General features: G+C 44.0%; 1 protein-coding gene across 3 annotated transcripts; it reads right to left on the bottom strand.

Moving 5' to 3' along the window:
• Window positions 1–3,118: 3,118 nt before the first annotated feature.
• STX2 (syntaxin 2) lies at window positions 3,119–19,595 on the bottom strand. Of its 3 annotated transcripts, none has more exons than XM_068208335.1 (11): window positions 19,499–19,595; window positions 13,278–13,349; window positions 12,686–12,785; window positions 11,313–11,387; window positions 10,839–10,912; window positions 10,115–10,223; window positions 9,321–9,394; window positions 9,080–9,217; window positions 7,614–7,724; window positions 6,502–6,562; window positions 3,119–5,198 (listed from the first exon to the last, which is right to left on the bottom strand). In XM_068208335.1, exons 1-11 carry the CDS (start codon window positions 19,526–19,528, stop codon window positions 5,044–5,046), a joined length of 999 nt encoding a protein of 332 aa, XP_068064436.1. In that variant the 5' UTR covers window positions 19,529–19,595; the 3' UTR covers window positions 3,119–5,043. The 3 variants fall into 3 exon arrangements, with proteins under 3 accessions (XP_068064436.1, XP_068064435.1, XP_068064434.1); XM_068208333.1 differs by having other exon boundaries at window positions 5,082–5,198; window positions 6,435–6,562; XM_068208334.1 differs by lacking the exon at window positions 6,502–6,562.

Genomic DNA, 19,595 nt, shown 5'->3' with positions numbered 1-19,595 from the left:
CAGAAATCAAAGGAATAGCACAAAAAAGTGACAAATGTTTTCCTGTCAGGCCCCAAGTCGATCTGGAGCACCGCACGAGGCTGAGCCTTGCCAGCCGGGGGAGTTTAAATGGCCTTCACCAGAAGTTCATTAAAGAAATTAAGTAGCAAGGGGGAAAAGAGTAACTGCAGTCAGCAACCACCCAACCCTGGGATGGAACAGGCACAGCAGGAAAAATCAGCGGAGTTTGAAACTCTCAGAGGGGAATTAATCCGCACAAAGGTGATGACTGAAATTGTCAAAAGGAGCTCAGCAGCCACCAAACGCCTGGAGAGAACTGACACCTTCTGTGAAAATGAATCCTTTGTGTGTCTGTGTGTTTTGGGTTTCTTTGCTGTTTGTGTTATGCTTTTATGGTATTTTTTTATAAAAATACTCTAGTAGTACGGTGATGATTTGGGGTTTAGCACATGTCAAAGGTCCTACAATATTAGCTGCAAATTCCAGGTTTTTCTCCTTGGGATTTCAACTCCTCTCATTCTGCAGCTCTCGGTGGGAGCAGCCAGCCCTGCCAGCAGAGCCCCTGAGGATGTTTGGGGCTGGGGCTGCCCTTCCCAGGCCCTGGGAGTCAGTGGGATCACTCTGGGAGTCATGGGGATGGCTCTGGGAGTCAGTGGGATGGCTCTGGGAGTCAGTGGGATCGCTCTGGGAGTCAGTGGGATGGCTCTGGGAGTCAGTGGGATGGCTCTGGGAGTCAGTGGGATGGCTCTCGGAGTCAGTGGGATCACCAGCAGTGCTGCTGTGCTCCCAGCAAGGCTGCCAAGGACCTGCCCCAAACCATCCCAAACTCCCCATGTGACACAAAACTGCCCAAGGACCTGTCCCAAGGGTCCCCAGAGCCCCCCGAAGCCCCTGTGTGACAGAGCTCGTTGAGCCCAGGGCTGAGCTGGCAGCACTGAGATTTCTGCCAAGCTCTCAGCTGATGTTGCAGAGGGGACTGGAGCTTAATTGCTCTCACTAAACACACTTCAGATCTCAGAGCTTTTCCCTAGACTCAGGTCCAGATTGGTAGCTGTGCTTAACTCAGAAATCCCAGGAAAGGCCTGGAAGAACACAATTAGAATGAATTGTGTTTTCTGAGAGCCTTCCCATCCCAGTGAAATGTGCAGCATGGAGTGCACACAGCTGAGAGGGAACTCTGGATGAAATGGCTTTGTCTGCCCCACTGCCAGCAGTCAAAGGCTTTGTTTTCCACTGTCTCAATATAAAACCCCAAAATAAATTAAAAGCAGAGTCCAGCCATGCTTTTAAGGGCCAGCTCCCCTCCTGCCCAGCAGCCTGGCTTGGATCAGGGACTGAAAGAGCCAACCTGCCAAGCCACGTTCTGGGCAATGCACATCACCTGCACTGTGGCCAAACTCCTGGAGCTGTGTGGGAAATGCTGCTGGAAAACCTCTGAAACCTTTGCAGGGGGAAATGCTGACTGAGATCAAGAAAACAACTGCATAAAACTTCAACAGACTCCCCTGATGGCAGAAATGCTGCTGAGGGTTATGCAAGACTCAAAAACATAAAAACCCTTCAAGTACAGAAGAGTTTTGTGCAATACTAACCAAATCACCTTGTCAAATACATGTCGAATTTGCCCCTGCAAACCCCACATGAAAGGGTGAGCTGCTGCAGGAACAGCAGCTCTGCCCAGGCACACTGTCTCACGTCAGCTGAGTACCTTAAACTCAGTTTAATGTAGCCCAGCTCCATTTACTATCAACTGGCACAGCCTGACCCAACCAAGAGTCACAGTCTCTCAGAAGGAGGGACACAGTAAATATCAATTTGTATGCAGAATAATCATGGTCTTCTTCCTGCTTAGTGCTACTCCTGGTAGCTATTTGCATCATCACTTACCAATTTTCTAGGAACTATTTACCCCCGAACACTGAAATCCTTCTTTCCCCTATTTGCAGCAAAATGGATGAAATGCCAAGGCAGCCACGTTCCTCAGCCCATAAAAACCACGATTTTGTCAGTACTTACCATTTCCATGTATTTCCCTTTGTAAAAACCTTTATTCCACAAGTACCTCTGCTCCCCAGAACACAGCTGCAAGTGCTTCTCAGGGGCTCTCTTCACTGCCAGGCTCAGCAGAGCTCCAGAGCTGCAGGAGGCACCGGGAAACAGCAGAGCCCAGCCCCGCTGCCCTGCACGGTGCCAGGCTGCTGCCAGGGCAACTTCCAGAGGTGCCAGGGCTACTTCCAGAGGTGCCAGGGCTATTTTCAGACGTGCCATCCGAGCCCCGTGAACACATCACCTCAAATTTAACACTCTGTAACCCTGGTTTTAAATTCACAGCCCAACCACCCTCCAGCACAACCCGGAACAAACCCCACATCCAAGCTGTGCTCTCAAAGCAACACTAAGCACTACTTTTAGTTTGAAGGATGTGATTTTTTTAAAGAAAAGCATCCTTCCTCACGGGCAGCAGCTCCCCCCTTTCCCTTTGTCTCCCCATTTTTATCAGGCTTCTATTCATCAAAACTCACGTGGTGCTTTATAAACAAACAAACCCTGCTTTGCCTGAAACTCTGCTGTGTTTTACACGACACAGCAGAGGCAGCACTGAGGCAGAGCAGCAGCTTTAGCTGACTCTGCTGAGTCCATTCCTGCCCAGGTTTGGCAGCAGACACCTGCACATTTAAACCATCCGAGCACTCTGGTCACCCTGGACTTTGTAAGAGCAGCTGTGGAACACATTCCCTGTGTTCTCAGTGACATGGAGTCATTAACTGGCCATTTCCTAAGTGCTTTGGTATTCAATCTCAAACCCTCACCGCTGTCAGGCTGTTCCAGGAGCTGTCACAAATGATTTCTGTATCAAGAGAGCACTCACTCAATGCAACCTTGGGGTTTCTTACCTCGACACTTCTCTAAAAATCTCACCCGTGGGCACAGCTAAAATTAATATATTCCATTGTTTTCTTCATAATTATCTCTATGCCTTTTTTTGGTAAAAAGTTGCAGGAAAGATGCCACCTTACCCTGTGTTTGATGTAAGCCAGTGCAAAACCCCATCAGCCTCGTTCAGACACCTCCTGGAACGTTCCCAGGAGCCACAGGGACACAAAGCAGACACAGCAGACTCGCTGGATGAGTTTATTAGTGCATAGGTTAGAGATTTACTCCCCTCCAACCTCCAAACAAAGAGGTTCATGTGAAAAGGTCTGTTTTGCTTTAAAACAAACACATTGAGGCAGCTGTTCAACAAGAAGTAAAAACTGTGGAGTAGCCTATTCAAATTTCTGGTCTTGATGGGCAGATTACTGCATTACAGAGGAAAATATTCAACATGACAGGACTTGGAGGGTCAGTTTACATAACCAGCTGGTAAACAGCAGGAGTGATTTCTTTCCCCATCGAATTTGCATATCTGTATAAATAATATTTACTGATAAAAATCTAGAAAACTACAGAATAAAATATATTTACCTACAATGAGCATTAAGGCAACCAATCCTTCCTTGCTTTGCATGTAAACTTCCTCACAAACATCAGTGAGCATTCTGGACTCAGAGGTAAAAGAAATTTGTTCATCATTGAAGCCGAATTTTTCAAGCGACTTCTTTATGGCTGACTTGCAAAGAGACCAATAATAATAATAATAACTACAGTATTTGTTTTCTTTTTTAAACATGTTTGACATCTGAATAGCTCCAGCATATTCACAGTATACCTGGACAGCAAAGCAGGAATATTCATACATACAACAGAAACTGTAAACTTTGCTCAATTTTATGAAGTCTGAATTCTCACTTACTGAGTAACTTTGATCTCAGACACTTCCAACAAAACCTAAGTTTAAGGATTCTAAACTTGTAGGACTGAGTTACTGCAGTCAATGTGAGAGCTGAATATCTGAAAACATCGATGAGCATAGTTTTAGACTGTGTTTAAAAAGGCACAAATTATCCTCTCCTCTACTTCTCTTAGAGTGTAAATATATCTACATATCTACATGGATATGCTTAAACAACGAGGAGTCACAAACCCAAGTTACAAATATTTTACACACAAAAATACAAAAATAACCTGTAACATTAAACGCAATTATTTGGGTACATTTGAATTCTCTGAAGCTTTCAAGTGGTGCAAGCTGGCACTACAACAGGCATGTGTACACCAAAACACTTCATCCATGTTATAGCCACACAGATTTCATAACAAATCAGTGTCTTAGTTTGTATTAGGTTTCAGACTCTCCGGGGGGAGTTCATCCCCATGTGCTATATTCATACATCAACATTAGCAAACTCCAGAACAAGAAAACTTGATTTGGCTTTATAAAGTCATTTTTGTCATATTCATATAAGCAGTAAGGCCAAACTGATCCATGAGTTTCTGTGCACAAGAACTACTTGTAAAATTACCTGCTCAGGTGCAAATTCAGCATTTCAGAGCTGTGTGCTTTTACCAGAAATGTTGCAACTAACTTTTTCTTAACCATGAAGGAAGTACTTAAAGCAATTAACCTTGACAGAAAAAATAAAAAAAACTGGCAAATGTAAAAAAACTTATTTTTTTCATTTTTCTTCTCAAGTGTAATGCACTAGGCAGTTAAAGGAGTAGTCTTTTCAGGATGAAATATTTTAGCACTTGTTGGAGAAAAAGCATAAAGTTTAAATAGGTTAAGGTGACTAAATAATGAATACACTTAAACACAAAGCTACATCTCATAAAAATATTCACAAGAGTGCTAACAAAGGCAGCACTGGCAAGGTACTTAAAGTCATGATTAGAGTTAGGTTAGCAATAGGGAAAAAAGCCAAATACTCAAAACTCAATAGTCTCTGAACTCCCTACTTCAACTGTAACACTGAGATGTGAAAAAACCCTAAGTTACCTTAGTTCAAAACCAAGTTTCAGTCTCACAAATGTCTAGTTTATGATGTAAAATCCATACACACCCTAATACATTCTGATCTTCATTCATGAGTAAACATTAAGAGTGATTTTGCTTTCATTTTTAACCATTAGTGTCAGGTCATCATGGTGGGAAAGTGTAAGGCATCATCTGTGGAAAAGGTTTGGTTTTCCTGAAGATGTTCTGGAGTTCCTGAAGGGTGGTAACTCTTGGAATGTGCTTGCTAGGACAGAGTTGTTGCTAGGATAATTCCAAGTATCAGAAGCAATACAGTTACACATATTATTATGAACATCAATTTCTGCAGGGAAAAGAGAAAAAAGTTAAGACTGAAATACTTTGTCAGAGACAGAATTGTTTCAATATATTCAGCGCCACAGCAAGACTGACACCCAGGTTGAGTGCTGGGATTTTCTTCCTAAGGAGTAATCACTGCTATGATTTCCTGCTTCTAACACACATGTAACCAGAGTCACAAGGCAGAGCCATCTGTGCAGCATTTCTCTATTTTCCTTTACAGAATACTGGTTATTACTCATGCCCAACTTCTGTAAACATCATTAGGAACAGATGCAGGTCAACTCTGAGTAACTGCTCACTGCCACCCTCCTTGGATAAATATCTGCAGCCTGCTCAAACCTTTACAGCTGCACCCTGAGTGGAATTCACCAGAAGGTCATAAAAACACTGTGCAGGCAACAGCTCAGAGGAGCTGCAGGGGTTAAAAAAGGAGAGATGTTTCTGGGTAAATGCATCAAGGTGTGACTCTGGGTCAGGTATTTCTGACTGCAGGGAATGACAGAGAATTCTGCCCCCTGCCCACAAACCAGAGCTGAGAAGAATCTCCAACCCCAGAACACAAACTTGATGTTAAAAGAGGGTTAGTACAGAAATGTGAATTTCTGAGGAGCTGTCTGAACTGGCACCTGCTCGTGGTGCTCTGTGTGCAGCTTAGAGACTCTGCATGCTGACAGCTGCATTTCTGCTGGACCCAGAGCAGTGACCTGCCTACCCAGCCTGGTAAGCACTACCTGGACAAGAAATGGCACTTCACTACAGCAAAAACGTGAGCACTGAGAGCAATCTCATGTCCTAAACACACTGTTACGTCCCACTTTCGTTTAGTCTAGCATGAAGAAACAGTTTTGAAGATGTTCTCCAAGCCATAATAGCCCACTTCATGGCTGCAGACATCTACTTTTTAAAAAACTCTACTCAAAACCACAGAAACCCCCACTGGATAAAGTCCCAGGTGCACTTAGTATTCCATATTGTTTGCTGATGTGAACTTTCAGCACAAAAACAACAATTGCAAGAGCTGGGAGCCAGCCCTGGGCTGCTGGCTGCCACCTCCTGCCCTGGGTGCCCTGGGCAGGTCCCCAGCAGGGTCACCGTGCATGCCCACATCATCACAGCCAGGACCTGCCACAGGTCCTGCAGGGAAAACGAGAGCAGGGCCACCAGGGCACTGGACAGATATGAAGGGACAGAAGAAGACAGAGAAAACAAGAGCCAAATTAGTTGATTAGTTACTTACTGCCACAGTGGCAGGAAACCATGCATGCTGAGGTTATCCAAGCATCACCGAATACCCACAGACAAACCAATTATTAGAGCTACTATGGCAATCAACACCACTGACACAATGATTATTATCACCATTTTCTGTCAAAAAAACAAGGTATTGTAAATATTAAGCACATTAACACTAGCATTTATGCTCAAATTTTCAAGCAGGTTTTAGATCCACAAGCACTTTTATTAAATCCTCCTGTGTTCTTAAATCGAGATAAATTTATCTGTATAATCTTGCAAATGTAAGAATTAACATTTTTAAACAGGTAAACTCATGGGATTAATGCCTCTACAGTTATCAGAGATGATATAAGCACCATTAACATGCACATTAAGTGAGCTCCCTGAACACTTCTGAAAAGATCTTTTATAAGGGATCAGGGGTGTTATCTCTGTGGAGATCTCTATAGAGAAAATGAATTATTCCCTCAAATCCAGCTCACCATAGCAAGCCTCACCCAATTGCACAGCACATCAAAAGGGGAAATTGGAATGTAAAAATAAACTACTTAGTAGTCTGATATCAGAATATATTATCTGGTGTCTGATGGGAAGAAAGATACTGAAACAAAACAAGTGCCCTGGAAAGTGCCAGAACATTCTTTGAACTCAAGTCCTCCACAAATTCAGTGTCATGGCACAATGCCACAACCCTTCCAGAGGGAAGATCCCCCTAATTTATCTGTAAAACTAAAAATCAAAGTAGATTAAAAAAAAAAAAATAAGCCTATATAGCAAAAGCACTTTTATTTTTTCTGCTAGCAAACAGATTTTATAGCTTTAAATTCAGGTAAGTTCATTTGTGATCAACAGCTGAAAACTTTTAAGGTTGTTTGGGATCTGAATAACTTAAGTTATTGTGAAATCTGATAAGAAAAAGATGGGAATTTATCCACTGGAATAATACATTAATTCTTCTTTTGGGCTTTTTACACTCTGTAATGGCAGCTCTGAGTGGAAAACTGTGAACACACCCTTAGCTGTGCATGAAGTGCTGATCTGTTCTCACAGTCCAAGAAGGGTCTGTCCCCTACTGGTATTACAATTTTTCAATATTAACTACAGCAAAGTAATTCACATTGGAAATGTTGCTGTGCTAAACTAAAATGCTGCCTAGCACAATCACAGAAAGACAACATACCCTGCGTGCTTTGCTTTGATATTTAACTGCCTTTTTTGTCTCTTCCTTTGCATGTTCCACGTAATCTGTCGCATTCATCACGTTCTTTTCTATGTTGTTGATCATTTCACCCTTAAAACGAAATTTGGAAGGAAAACCACATTACTGGAATGCATGGATCTTTGTTTAATGAATCTAAAAGGAAGGCTCTAGAACAGCAAGAACATTCCCGAGTCAGTGATGCACATACTGGGGATGACATTTTTTCTGCTCTGGCATGTGAAGGAAAAAGGGAATGAGAAGCAAGGGTTCCCAGTTGTGACCAAACAAGGAATGTTCATGAGCAGGGCATGAGTTTCTCCTTGTGCAGGAGCAAGAACTGAGCACCTGCAAACATCCCTTGTGTGGAGGGACGTTTTAGCAGCCACAGCTGAGCGACACACTGGGATCAGCAACCCCTGGTGAGTCTGAAGGGGGACAGGACATTCCCCACCTCCACACCAGCTTCTGCAGTGTCTAGGGAGTACACACACGTCAGCTCCTCAGAGCTCAGGGATCAGGATGTCAATGCATGACAAATTCAAATTGATTACGAGGAATGGCATTTGGCAATGAAATGGAGGATTGGTGAAAAATGACAGTAAGTCTGTTACCTGTGTCTCTGTCCATCAGAAGAAATAATCAGCAGCAGTAAACAGCAAAGCATTACAAAATGATGCACAAGTAACTTCTGTTCGTGTGTAATTCAAAAGAAACCTGCTACCAATTTCTCCTGGCTGTATATTTAATATCAAAGCAACAAAGGACTTCTAGAACAAAACCCAATTACAAAAAAAAGGCAAGTTGCTCTAACTTGCTTTTCAGGCAAGTTTCTAACACTATTTCTTTTCACTTTCCTGCAGAAGTCAAACCATTTTAAGATCAAGGTTAAAAATACTTTTGTTGGATAATTGATTTAAAGACTAAAAATAGAACAGATTTATGTACATGTCAAGACAAAGCTTATGAATATAAGAGATGACTTGAAGGACTTGTCAAGCCCTTTACATCCATGCTGGTGAACACAGAATTGCACTTCTGCATGAAGTGCAAGGTGCACACAGCCTTGCTGACACACCTGTTATTCCACTGAGGCTGAGAATCCAAAATCCCCAGGGAATAAACAATGTTCCACGAGATAGTTTTTCTTACTTAAATATGCCCAAAGATGCTCCAGCATATTGCAATTAATCATATTGAAGAAAATATTAACTATACTGACTGGAAGGCAAGTCTGTGGTCAGTTATTGAAAGCATAGGGACATTGAGATAGTCAAATTGTCCACAACAAAACAAGGAACCTCCAGTGATTCATTTCCATATGTTCTAATCACAGTCCAGAGTCACTAAAGCTGCACTATCTGAATATATTCAACTGCTTCTGCACATTGCCAAGGGGAAGAGTGAGGAAAAGCCCCATGCCATGAATGTTTGAGCAGGCCATGTACCTGAGTCTCCACAAACATTGCCATGTCCATGAACATCTCGTGCAGCTCCCGAATGCTGGACTCCAGCTTCATGATGTCCTTGTGGCGGGACTCGATCTCGTTCAGGGCCTGCCTGGTTATCTGGGAGTCTGAAATGATCTTGGGGACAGTGGAAAGGGACAGGGACACGTGAGTGCCAGCACCCCCGGAAAGGACAGGGGCAGCAGAAGGGAGGAGACTTAACTGGCCCAGAAATACATACATCAGAAGTGAAAATGGAAGGATTACCACTCTCTAACATTTCTTCCAGCTCCTCATCAGTGGTGGTCTTTCCAGCTAGGATAAAAACAACAATCAGCATGAGAGGCTAATGACAAATTTGAGAAGCATACAAAAAGCAAAATTTTCTTGTAATTTGCCAGTTTCCCTGTTTCAGCAATGTATATATTCACTTCTATAGAGCACATTGAACAAAGGACTAATTTTAGGTGCTTTTCAGACACCTTCCAAGGTAGATACTGTACTTCAAAGTAAAGTCAGGAACCTTTCCAAATGCTCCTAATAATGAATTGGAGGTAAGTCATATGTGAGTCAGTCAACAAATGATTAAAGCACATGTAACAGCAGCACTGATTTTATGCCAGATGAAGTGTCCTTGTAGACAAAAATGGGACCACATAAAAAGAGCTGTTATCCTGTTAGGCATGTTAATTTTGGAATGGCTTTTAATAACACTTGCTGTTTCAGAATGCAGCTTTTCTTGATGCCTCATTTAAAGCTGCAACATTGAAAGTAAATGAAGCAAAGGAGGAAGATAATTTCTTTAATAATTTTCAATCTAAAGGAAATTATTGAGTTTTCTCTCTTTTCTTTACAGCTGTTCTAAAAAGAGTAATATCACGGAGTTTGTGCTGTGCAGTAAAATTGTTTATTTTCTCTCACACCCTCTGAGATGCTGTCCAAGACCTCTGATGCTTTGTACATTAATGGAAAAGGAACAAGGGAGGCACTAAACAAATAACTGGTGTGCTTCAGGAGCACACTGGGGTCACTCACTGATCTCCAGCTGCCTCTGGATGCGGCCCTTGCTGCGCTCCCGGAACAGCGTCTGCGTCTCGTTGTACTCCGTCATCACCTCCACAAACTTGTGTGCCAGCACCGAGTGCTGGGTGAGGGACAGACAGGGGGACAGGGGCACGGGGAGGGGCAGCAGGGACAGACAGGGACAGAGAGGGACAGCAGGGACAGACAGGGACATCAGGGAGGGACAGACATGGGGACAAGGGGCACCAGGGAGGGACAGCAGGGACAGACAGGGGGACAGGGGTGTCAGAGTGGGACAGACACGGGGACAAGGGGTACCAGGGAGGGACAGCAGGGACAGACAGGGGGACAGGGACATCAGGGAGGGACAGACATGGGGACAAGGGGCACCAGGGAGGGACAGCAGGGACAGACAGGGGGACAGGGGTGTCAGAGTGGGACAGACATGGGGACAGGGGCACCAGAGAGGGACAGCAGGGACAGACAGGGGGACAGGGGTGTCAGAGTGGGACAGACACGGGGACAAGGGCACCAGGGAGGGACAGCAGGGACAGAGAGGGACAGAGAAGGGTGTTAGCCAGGGCCATTTCTGTCATACAGCAGCAGCTCTGCACAACAGCTCACAGTGGCACTTGCAGCCCAACAGAGCCCCACAGGAGCTCTGAAGTGAGCTCAGAACAGTTCAACTCATTCTCCAGAAAACCCACTGGTTTTCTTTAAGCTGAAGGGATCCTACCTGTGTTTTTCTGATCCTGAGGTCCACTGATGTCCGATTAGCATTTTCACCCTGATCAAAGCTCTGCTCAATAGCTGAGAACAAGACAAGAGTACAGAGTCAGTTATTTGACAGCTCAATTACTTTGTAAATATTATTATTACTTTTTAAAGGTACACATTCCCCAGAGACATGTGTAACATTTCAGGGGAGAGGGGTGGCATATCCAAGTAAAATTTTTAAGTAGTTTGGATAATTGGTAGAGATCTTTAAACACAGTAACTGCTTCAATCATACTCTTAACAGATTCACACTACTGTCTATTACACTGGAAAAATTTCAAAAGGGGTCATTTTGCAGTTAAAGTCCAAAATATCATCTCCCCAAAAAGCACTTCAGTTGCAGAAGACATTTCTATACGGATGAATTAATTTGCATTGTCATTTTCTAGGTTATTTCTGAAAGCAATGAGTTTTACTTGTCCTCGCAACTTACCCTTTAACCTGGCCCGAATTTTATTAGCAATCTTCTTGATTTCCTCATTTAGTTCTTCAAGTTCTTCCTTTGTTCCTTTAAAAAAAATATTTTTTAAACCATTAATGATTGATTACAGTAAGTCAGCAAGAGTCTACGAATCTACCTTGTAATCTCAGAATTTAATTCAGTACAACTATGTAGAGTTGAAGTTTGTTATCCTCCCAAGTACTTTAAATACCATTTTTATAACAGCAACCAACAGGTGCTTGCTTCTTATTACAGGCTTACACCTGGGATATGTTATTATTACCAAATCTTCAACTAAACCAGGTGACAAACAGTTTTGTTAACACTTTCAGGGTAATGTTAATTTGGTGGTCAAAAGTTAAATGCCCCTGAGTTGTAAGTGCAGGTGAAACCACAGATTCATCTCCCCTCTTCTGCATTGCTGTGTACCAGGTGTGCACTGCTTTAACTCTCACTGACATGTCTGTGCCAGGCACCACCTGGGACATCCCGAGGGCTTCATGGGGAGCTCTGCACATCCCCAAGAACACACACTGCTCACAGGTGCTGCCGCTGAAACACTCAGATGAGCCCTGGTTAAACCTGAGATTCACTGAAAACGCAGCCTGCAAAAACAGCTGTAGGAACACAAACACACACCAAGGAAAATGGGCGACAGGATAAAATAACAGCCCAAGTTCAGTTTCCACCAACGAGATGAAGTCACAAGACAAATGGTAAGCCAGCGTTGCAACATTCAGACAAAAAATACCTCAGCATCTTCTGTTCCCTTTTCTCTGAGCCCTGCCCAGGAGCACAGACATGCCTGGAGCCAGCAAGGGCTGGGAACGGGGACGGGACCACGGCTCTGGGCAAGGTCCCTGAACTTCCCAGCTCTGTGCTGGGAAAGCACAACTGCACCTCCAGCTTCGGGGTGAAGCCTCTAAAAATAGGGCTCCACATGGAAGTACTGCAGCAGCAGCTGGCTCTGGTGCCACACAGGACCCTGGCCCCACTGAGGGATAAAGAGAAGACCTGACAGTACAAGCTTCAGCTGACAACTTCAACGTTTTCACAAATTAGAAGAAATGCAAGTAACCTCTCTGCTTCTGAAGAAAAAACCCATATTAAACTGAGTTTTGGTCTAGGAAAGGTTTGGATGATGCAAGAAATATTCTGAACACACATTTTTTCAACTGAGACTTAAAAAAGGTCAAAAAAACCCCAAATGAAAGTATTAATTCAATATAAAAATGAAAATGTTTACTTAGTGTTACATTTTGCATTCTGAACATCTGAAGTTCTATTCCTATGAACAGCTAAAATAAACAGTATTTCAGAATATCTAGCCACACTTACATGGCATCTTAAAAATTATTACTCACTTCCTTCAGGATTTGGTGCTGACAGGATAATGCTGTGCTGCTTCTTCACTTCTTCCACATTTTGTGCTATTTTTGCTATGTTATTTCGTATTTCCTCAACCTAGAGGAAGAGAAATATGGCAAAGAAGACATTAGAATAATTTAGGGCCAATATTTTTTGAAAAACAAAAAAACCCTGCTACTAAAACCCAAAGTATTTCATCTGTAAGTAGCACAGAAAGAAATCCCAGCAGAAATGTCAACACTTAAACAGTCTGTAATTATTTTTTTAAACTAAAACACGGTATTGGTAATAGCAAACATATTCTGAATGGCCAAAAGCATAAGTGTTAATATTACTAATAAACAACTATTCTAAAATTTTATTAGCAAATTTCTTATTGACAGGGAATTAAAAACATTTCTCTGGAATAAACACAGGAAATACCCTGAAATAAACGAATAAAGCATTACCAACATTTGTTTTGGCATACAATTACTAACCATACTGGGGAGGATGTGTAGATGAAATGTTAAACTTCATTACTGAAATGAAAAAGCACAGAGAGAGAGGAACAGTGGTGAAAATCCATGGTGAAAACTGTAACTTTACCTGTTGGAAAAAGTCATCCATGAAGTGGTCTTTTTCGATGATAACTGTCTCCCCATCTTCGTTTCCCTTGTACTGTAAAAGACAACAGACACAGATCTGTGACATCGACCCCAGGACGCTGTTCTGAAGAAACTCAAACTCCTGCCACACTGCACAGCACGCACATTCCCACCAACAGCCCGAAAGCCAGGGAAGGTTTCCCTTTCTGAGGGCTGTAATCTGAAAACAAACAAGCAGAGGGGCCACAGCAGCGAGTGGCTCCCAGAGCAGGGACCGGGTGCTGGGAGCCCGTGGTGTCCCAGGGCCAGCAGCCCTGGCAGCCAGCACAAACCCGTGCCCAGCTGCTGCCACCCCGCAGCAGGGCAGCCCCAGCCAGCCTGCACTGAACCAGAAATACATTTTTACATGGCTGGTAGAGCCAGGGCTCTGCCACAGCCCCGGGGCACACGCCCAGCACATTGCCCAGGCACACCTCCCAGCCTCAGGTTCGCTCACGGAAAAGACACGATTAACAGGCACCACAGCAGGGAAAGAGTTCAAGCCTGTCTTCTTTCATTCCCTCCGTGGAGCACAGGCTGCTTGATGTGCAGTAGAACAAAATATTACCCTTAACATACAGTCAGCAGGTTAGCTGTGAGAAAAAACAAACTACGAGATAATTGTAATGAAGGGATTTTCATTCCAAGACACCTTTCTTTTCTTACAAGGCCATCTGATCTTCTAACACCCACTTTCGCTCCTAACCTCTGATCCTATTAGCCAAGAAGTTTAGTTATGGTTTTCTTAAATTACGTGAGATACATTGTTTGCATGACAATTCTGCAATTTAATTCAGTGTCAAATGCTGTTATTATCTTATAAAGAAGTTACAGTCAATTAAAAAAATCTAGGAGTGCCCACACCTTCAGGGAGAAGTTACAGACTTGGTGCCAGTTCCTCTCCTGCAAACTCAGGGAATGAATGCATAAAGCCCTGGGGTGGGGCAGAAACCATCTGGGTTTTGTGCTCAGGGGAAACAAAGATGCCCCAGGAGAAATACAGGAACGGAGATGCCACTGCCCTCCTGGACCAACCACCCAGTGCTGGCTGCCACTGAGGACTTGATAAGTCACTCATTTTGGGGAGATAACGCTAGAACTCAAATTATCTGCCCTTACAGATTGCCATCAATTAACAGCCTTGCTTAACACAAATAAGGGAGGAACTCTGTGCCCCAAGGAAGTCACCCACAACTTTACTATTCCCAAGACTGCACTGCTACAAAGCCACAAGCTGTAAATTAATATTTAAGAAGGAGCTACATTTTAAAGACATAAAATTTCATTATCTATGCAAAAGAACACCTTCTGTTTATATTTACTGAGTAAAGGATAATTTTTCTGCTTGCTCATAACTGCATTGTATATTTAGCTATTTGAACTAACAATAATGAAAATGCCATCTACTAAGGCATTCAGAATGCCTGCTTTTAGTTTGATCAGGTTTTAGTAAAACATGTAACACCTGAGTGAATCCTAAATGAATGAAAGACAGAAGTGTGACTCAGAAATCTGTCTGGAGATGCTCAGCTGGGAGGCAGCTGACCATGACTCCCCAGCCCACAGCCTGTGCCATGTGTATTCCACTGTCCTGCTTGGTTGCAATGATACCACTGACAGATCAATTTGTTCAGGGATTTATGGACAGCCTACCTCAGTCATCAGCACTTGAGACACCTGAGAAGTTTGTAAACTCTGCTCTCTGTATTCTTAAATCATCTCTTACCTAAAATACAGCTCATTTGCTAACTCTCTTCAACTGATGTGCTCTCATGCCTCTTTTGACAAGCACACAACTGACCAAGAATTCACTTTGATTATCAGAGTTTAGCAGAAACACATTGCTCTCCCTGGACTTCACCTCCCCAGCACAAGCAGTATCACAAAAAGCCGATAAAAAATTTCACGTCAATGCCAAGAGCAATCTAATAAAGTCTGTTTGCAGCTCATACCTTGACCTTGGGACTCAAAGTCTGGGACACACAGCTCCATAAACATTCAGAGACTATAAAATACACCCAGCCCCATCAGGGGTTTGTGCTGCTGTGGCTGGGACAGCAGCTGGCATGGGCTGTGTTTGGGATTTGTGTGGAGCAGGGCTGATGACACAGGGATGTTTCAGTTATAGACCCACAGAGGCAATATTTTTTCTGCTTTTCTGCTCCCCTCCAAGAGGGCTGGGGGCACAGATGGGAGCAGCAGTCCCCAGGTGACCCAAGGGACATTGCAGACCACATGGCATTATGCTCAGTGCAAGAAGCTGAAGCAGGAAGGAAGGGGGCACCCTTAGTGTTCAGGCATTCTGTCCTCCCAAGCCACTGTTACGTGTGACAGCTCTGCTTTCCTGCAGACCCCTGCCTGCCCACTGGAAGTAGGAAGGAATTCCTTTTCCTGCTTTGCTTGTGTGCAGCTTTTGCTTTAGCAGTTAAACTGCCTTTATTCTCAATCCATGAGTTTTCTCACTTCTGGAATTCTGCCCCATCCCACCAGGGCAGCCGTGTGCTGCTCTCGCTGCCAGCAGGGTTAAACTACAGAAATTCTCACAATGTCATTTCTCAGCTCCAAGCAGAAGCTAGCCTGACGGTTTATGAAGCTTCTGTCACTTCCACTACCTTACAGAACTGCAGAAATAACTCAGGCTGGAGATCTCTTCGTAATTACTGACCTTTGCAACTGGAAACAGCTTTTGACTGAAAAACGTGACTATTACTTGCCCTTGAAATTCCATTCAAGGTTAGCTGTTTCTCAGTACAGATCACGTGCACTCCAGTGGCAGGCTCCAAGGATCCCAGCTGACCATCCTCCTGGGGAATCAGCCCCCAGGAGTACCTTACAGAGAGTTACAGCCCCTCCCCACAGCATCCCAGTGTCCAGAAACCCTTCTGCATCCCAGCAGCCAAGGAGGGCTTGCAGAGGACCAGGGAGAGCTGAGCAGCTGGGGCAGGTGAATCATTAACGCTGCCGCCTTCAGCAGCAGTGCTGCAGTGCTGTGCAAGCCCCAGTAAACCACCCCACACTGCCAGGGCACAGAGGGCACACTGCTCATCCTCAGCAAAGCCTCACGTCACAGCCCGGCTCAGGCCAAAACAACAGCCGTGTTTTCCTCCTGCTGCAAAACCCCACTTTGAGCTTGTTTCCTCGTTCTACCACCCAGCTCTAACAATTCTAACCTCTGTGACTGTGGCTTTTCACCTGCTCCTAAACAGCTCTGGGGGCACTGAGTGGCTGGCCAAGAAAGTGTTTAGAAAAAAATCAGTGCAGTTCTGTTCGAGTTACAGGTCCTTGCTTAAAAAAAGCTGCAGTCAAATATGAACTTGTAGATTGCTATGTACTACTCATTTTTTCAAACTTTACATGTAACAGATCTTCGTTAACACTCATGAGTAAATAAATATAAAAATCCAGTATTTTAAGTGATTCACCTATCAAGCATGAAAAATGGATTCCAGCAGACAGGTCTGCATCCACTTCAGCATGTCACAAGGGGGAAATTTTGGAGCCATGTGGACAATGCACCCCAAACCTGAGATCCAAACCAGTACACTGCCTGAGCAGAGGTTTACCTCTAACCTTCTTCTGAAATGACAGAACAACAAAAAGAAAGTATGAATAAGTTTTATTACCAGACCTTTAAAAGGCCATTTGTTCGTAATACCTGAAGTCAGCTGAACATGGGTTGTACAGCTCTTTTAGAGCCACTTCAGATGGACTTGTATCTGTGAACAGCAAACCACTGAAGGCTGGGAGCACATCCTGCAATCATAGCTACATACTACTCATCTTCTTCTTCCCTAAACACCTTCTATAAACCACCGCTTGAAAACAGCATATTGGATCAGAGAACCTTTTAATCATACACTTATTTGTGCTCAAAATAACTCAAACCAGTTTGGGATTTGCTCAGTTGTCCCATTAATTGTATTAAAAGACAATTCAAACAGCTTAAAGAAGTTCATTTGGGCCTGCTTAGATTAATTTAGAAAGGACATTAAAATAACCCCCTAAAGCTGAACAAATACAATTATAGTTGCTGTCTTCTCAAAAAGTACACACTTTACACAACTTCTTCGAGCTAAGAAAACAAGAGGAAGCAGCATTATCTGAAGGCTATATAAACCTGCATGTCATCAACCACTTCTTTCTCCACAACCGTTTAACAGCCTAAACATAGAGTATTAACAGAAGTATCTGACAGTTCTGTTAATTTGTTAATGAACCACAAATACTGATAGGCAGCATTTCTCCCTCCTCTTTACGATGATCTAGGAAAAACTAACAACAAAATATTTTGCCTGCTGCCCAGTGAAATGCAGGAAGACACAATGAGGAGAGGAAATGAACATTCCTGCTGAAGGCAATGGTGTGCTCAGCTAACACAGGCCACTGCAGCCAGGGATCTTTTGGACTCCTTGAGTACCACTGAGGTTCTGGGGGGCTGGAGGGAACTGAGAGGGGAGCTGTGACCAAAGGAAACAGTGAAACCTGAATGTTAAGGGAAAGAGGCACGGTGTAGTTATTTCTGAAGACTTAGCAGGCCTAGGCCTGTTTGAAAACCACAGTGTCTGTGCTCTACTCTCAATGATTTAGCCAAATGCAATACAATGAAACTACATGAATAAACCTAAAAACTTTGGAAAATAGGCAAACAAGTGTTAACACATTATTTCTTCAAATTCGCTATTCCTTTTGAGAGCCTCTCATCCACATGTCAAACATCTCTGCTCAAAGCACTGAGTCTGTGAAAGGAAAACCCTTTCACAAAATCATTATATCTTTGGTATTTCAGATAAAGGTGTAAGATGGAAGCTGCTACTTAATTGAGCTGCCCGTGGAAATGGGAATATTCACCTCCCTTGGATATGCAACTTTACAAAACTTCAGCTCAACTACACACACTTCTAACTGATAAAACATAGACTAGATCTTCAGTAACTTTTACCTGCATTTCATGTTTAAATATTTTCTTCATTAGAAGAAAATTTTTAAGTCTCTAAGCTGCTTATTAATTCTACAGGCAGTAAAAACCATATTGATGAACATTCTAAGCACTTCAGCAATACCGGCCGATACATATTTAAACTGCAGTAATGTTTTCAGATGTCAAATACTAAAGCTGGCTCAAAAATTCCTCTGTTCAGCTGCATTAAACACTTTTAACCCTGTCAATGGGGGGTGTGGCAGGGTGTGGAATTGGTTTCTTCCATTTACAGAAACACAGAACGGGATGAAGTCTGCGGGTATAGAACTGTAAAGCCAATTTGGATCACCACTGGTTGCTTCCTCTATCTGGGAAGCGTGCACCAGCACAGAAATCTGGCACGTGTTCCCACAACCTGGACATGTTTAGAAACAGGGAAAGGAAATAACTGTGCCTGAAAGAAATGACACTGGTTTTTTGGCATGACTCCAAAACATGATTCCTGGTAGAGAAACTGTAATTTAATAATCCTAAACACTTTCCAATACCTATTCATCCTTTCAGAGAGGAAGACAGAGAGACTGGTAATTCCATCATTAGAGATAGAGCTTCCAAAATGTATTTTATGACCCAGAAGATGAAAGAGCCCCAGACCTGAATGCAGCTCAACACAGCCCAACTGCTACACATATGTGGAGTCCTGGAACTATCACAGGAACTCCTGTGTGCTCTCCATTTCCATTTCTTTTCAGGAAAAAAACAAAAACAATCCTAAAACAAAAAAAAACCAAATATCCTTTTATTTTACCCAAGCCATATCCTGTTGCAGACAGACTGATGGTGCCTGTCCCCAGACTCTCCCTTCTTTTTTAGGATACTGTTTCCAAAGCACAAGTAAGGGAAAGGAAAAGCGCGTATAAACAGAGGCAGCTACCATTTTGTAACCACGCGGAAAACAAGGCTCGCAGAGCGCTTTCCTGCCGCACCACAGCCCAAGAGCTGCCGGGCGGACAAACCCACCGCCACAGCCCGGGCGGCTCGGCTCGGCTCGGCATTACCGGCGGAATTCAGCGCAATTCGGCAGCGCCCAGGGAGAAGCGGAGCACGGCGCGCTGGAGACTCCGCGGAGGGCGGCACTGCGCTGCCGCGGCCCCGGCGATCCCGGGGGAGCCCGGCGGCAGCGGGGCCCGCCGGCGCTCGGCAGCGGCCCTGCCGCGATCCCGCCCCCCCGCCCGCTCCCTCAGAGCCCCGCGCCCGCGCCGCACCTCCGCCAGGTCGGCCAGCCGGTCCTTCATCCCGGCGGCGCCGCTGCCCGCCGCCCTCCGCGCTGCTTCCGCGGGGCCCGCCCGCCGACCGCCGACC

Source organism: Anomalospiza imberbis, chromosome 18 (genome assembly GCF_031753505.1).
Source record: "Anomalospiza imberbis isolate Cuckoo-Finch-1a 21T00152 chromosome 18, ASM3175350v1, whole genome shotgun sequence".
Lineage (NCBI taxonomy): Eukaryota > Metazoa > Chordata > Aves > Passeriformes > Viduidae > Anomalospiza > Anomalospiza imberbis.
Note: the sequence above shows the minus strand (reverse complement) of the source record. Positions and strands in the feature narration are given on the sequence as shown.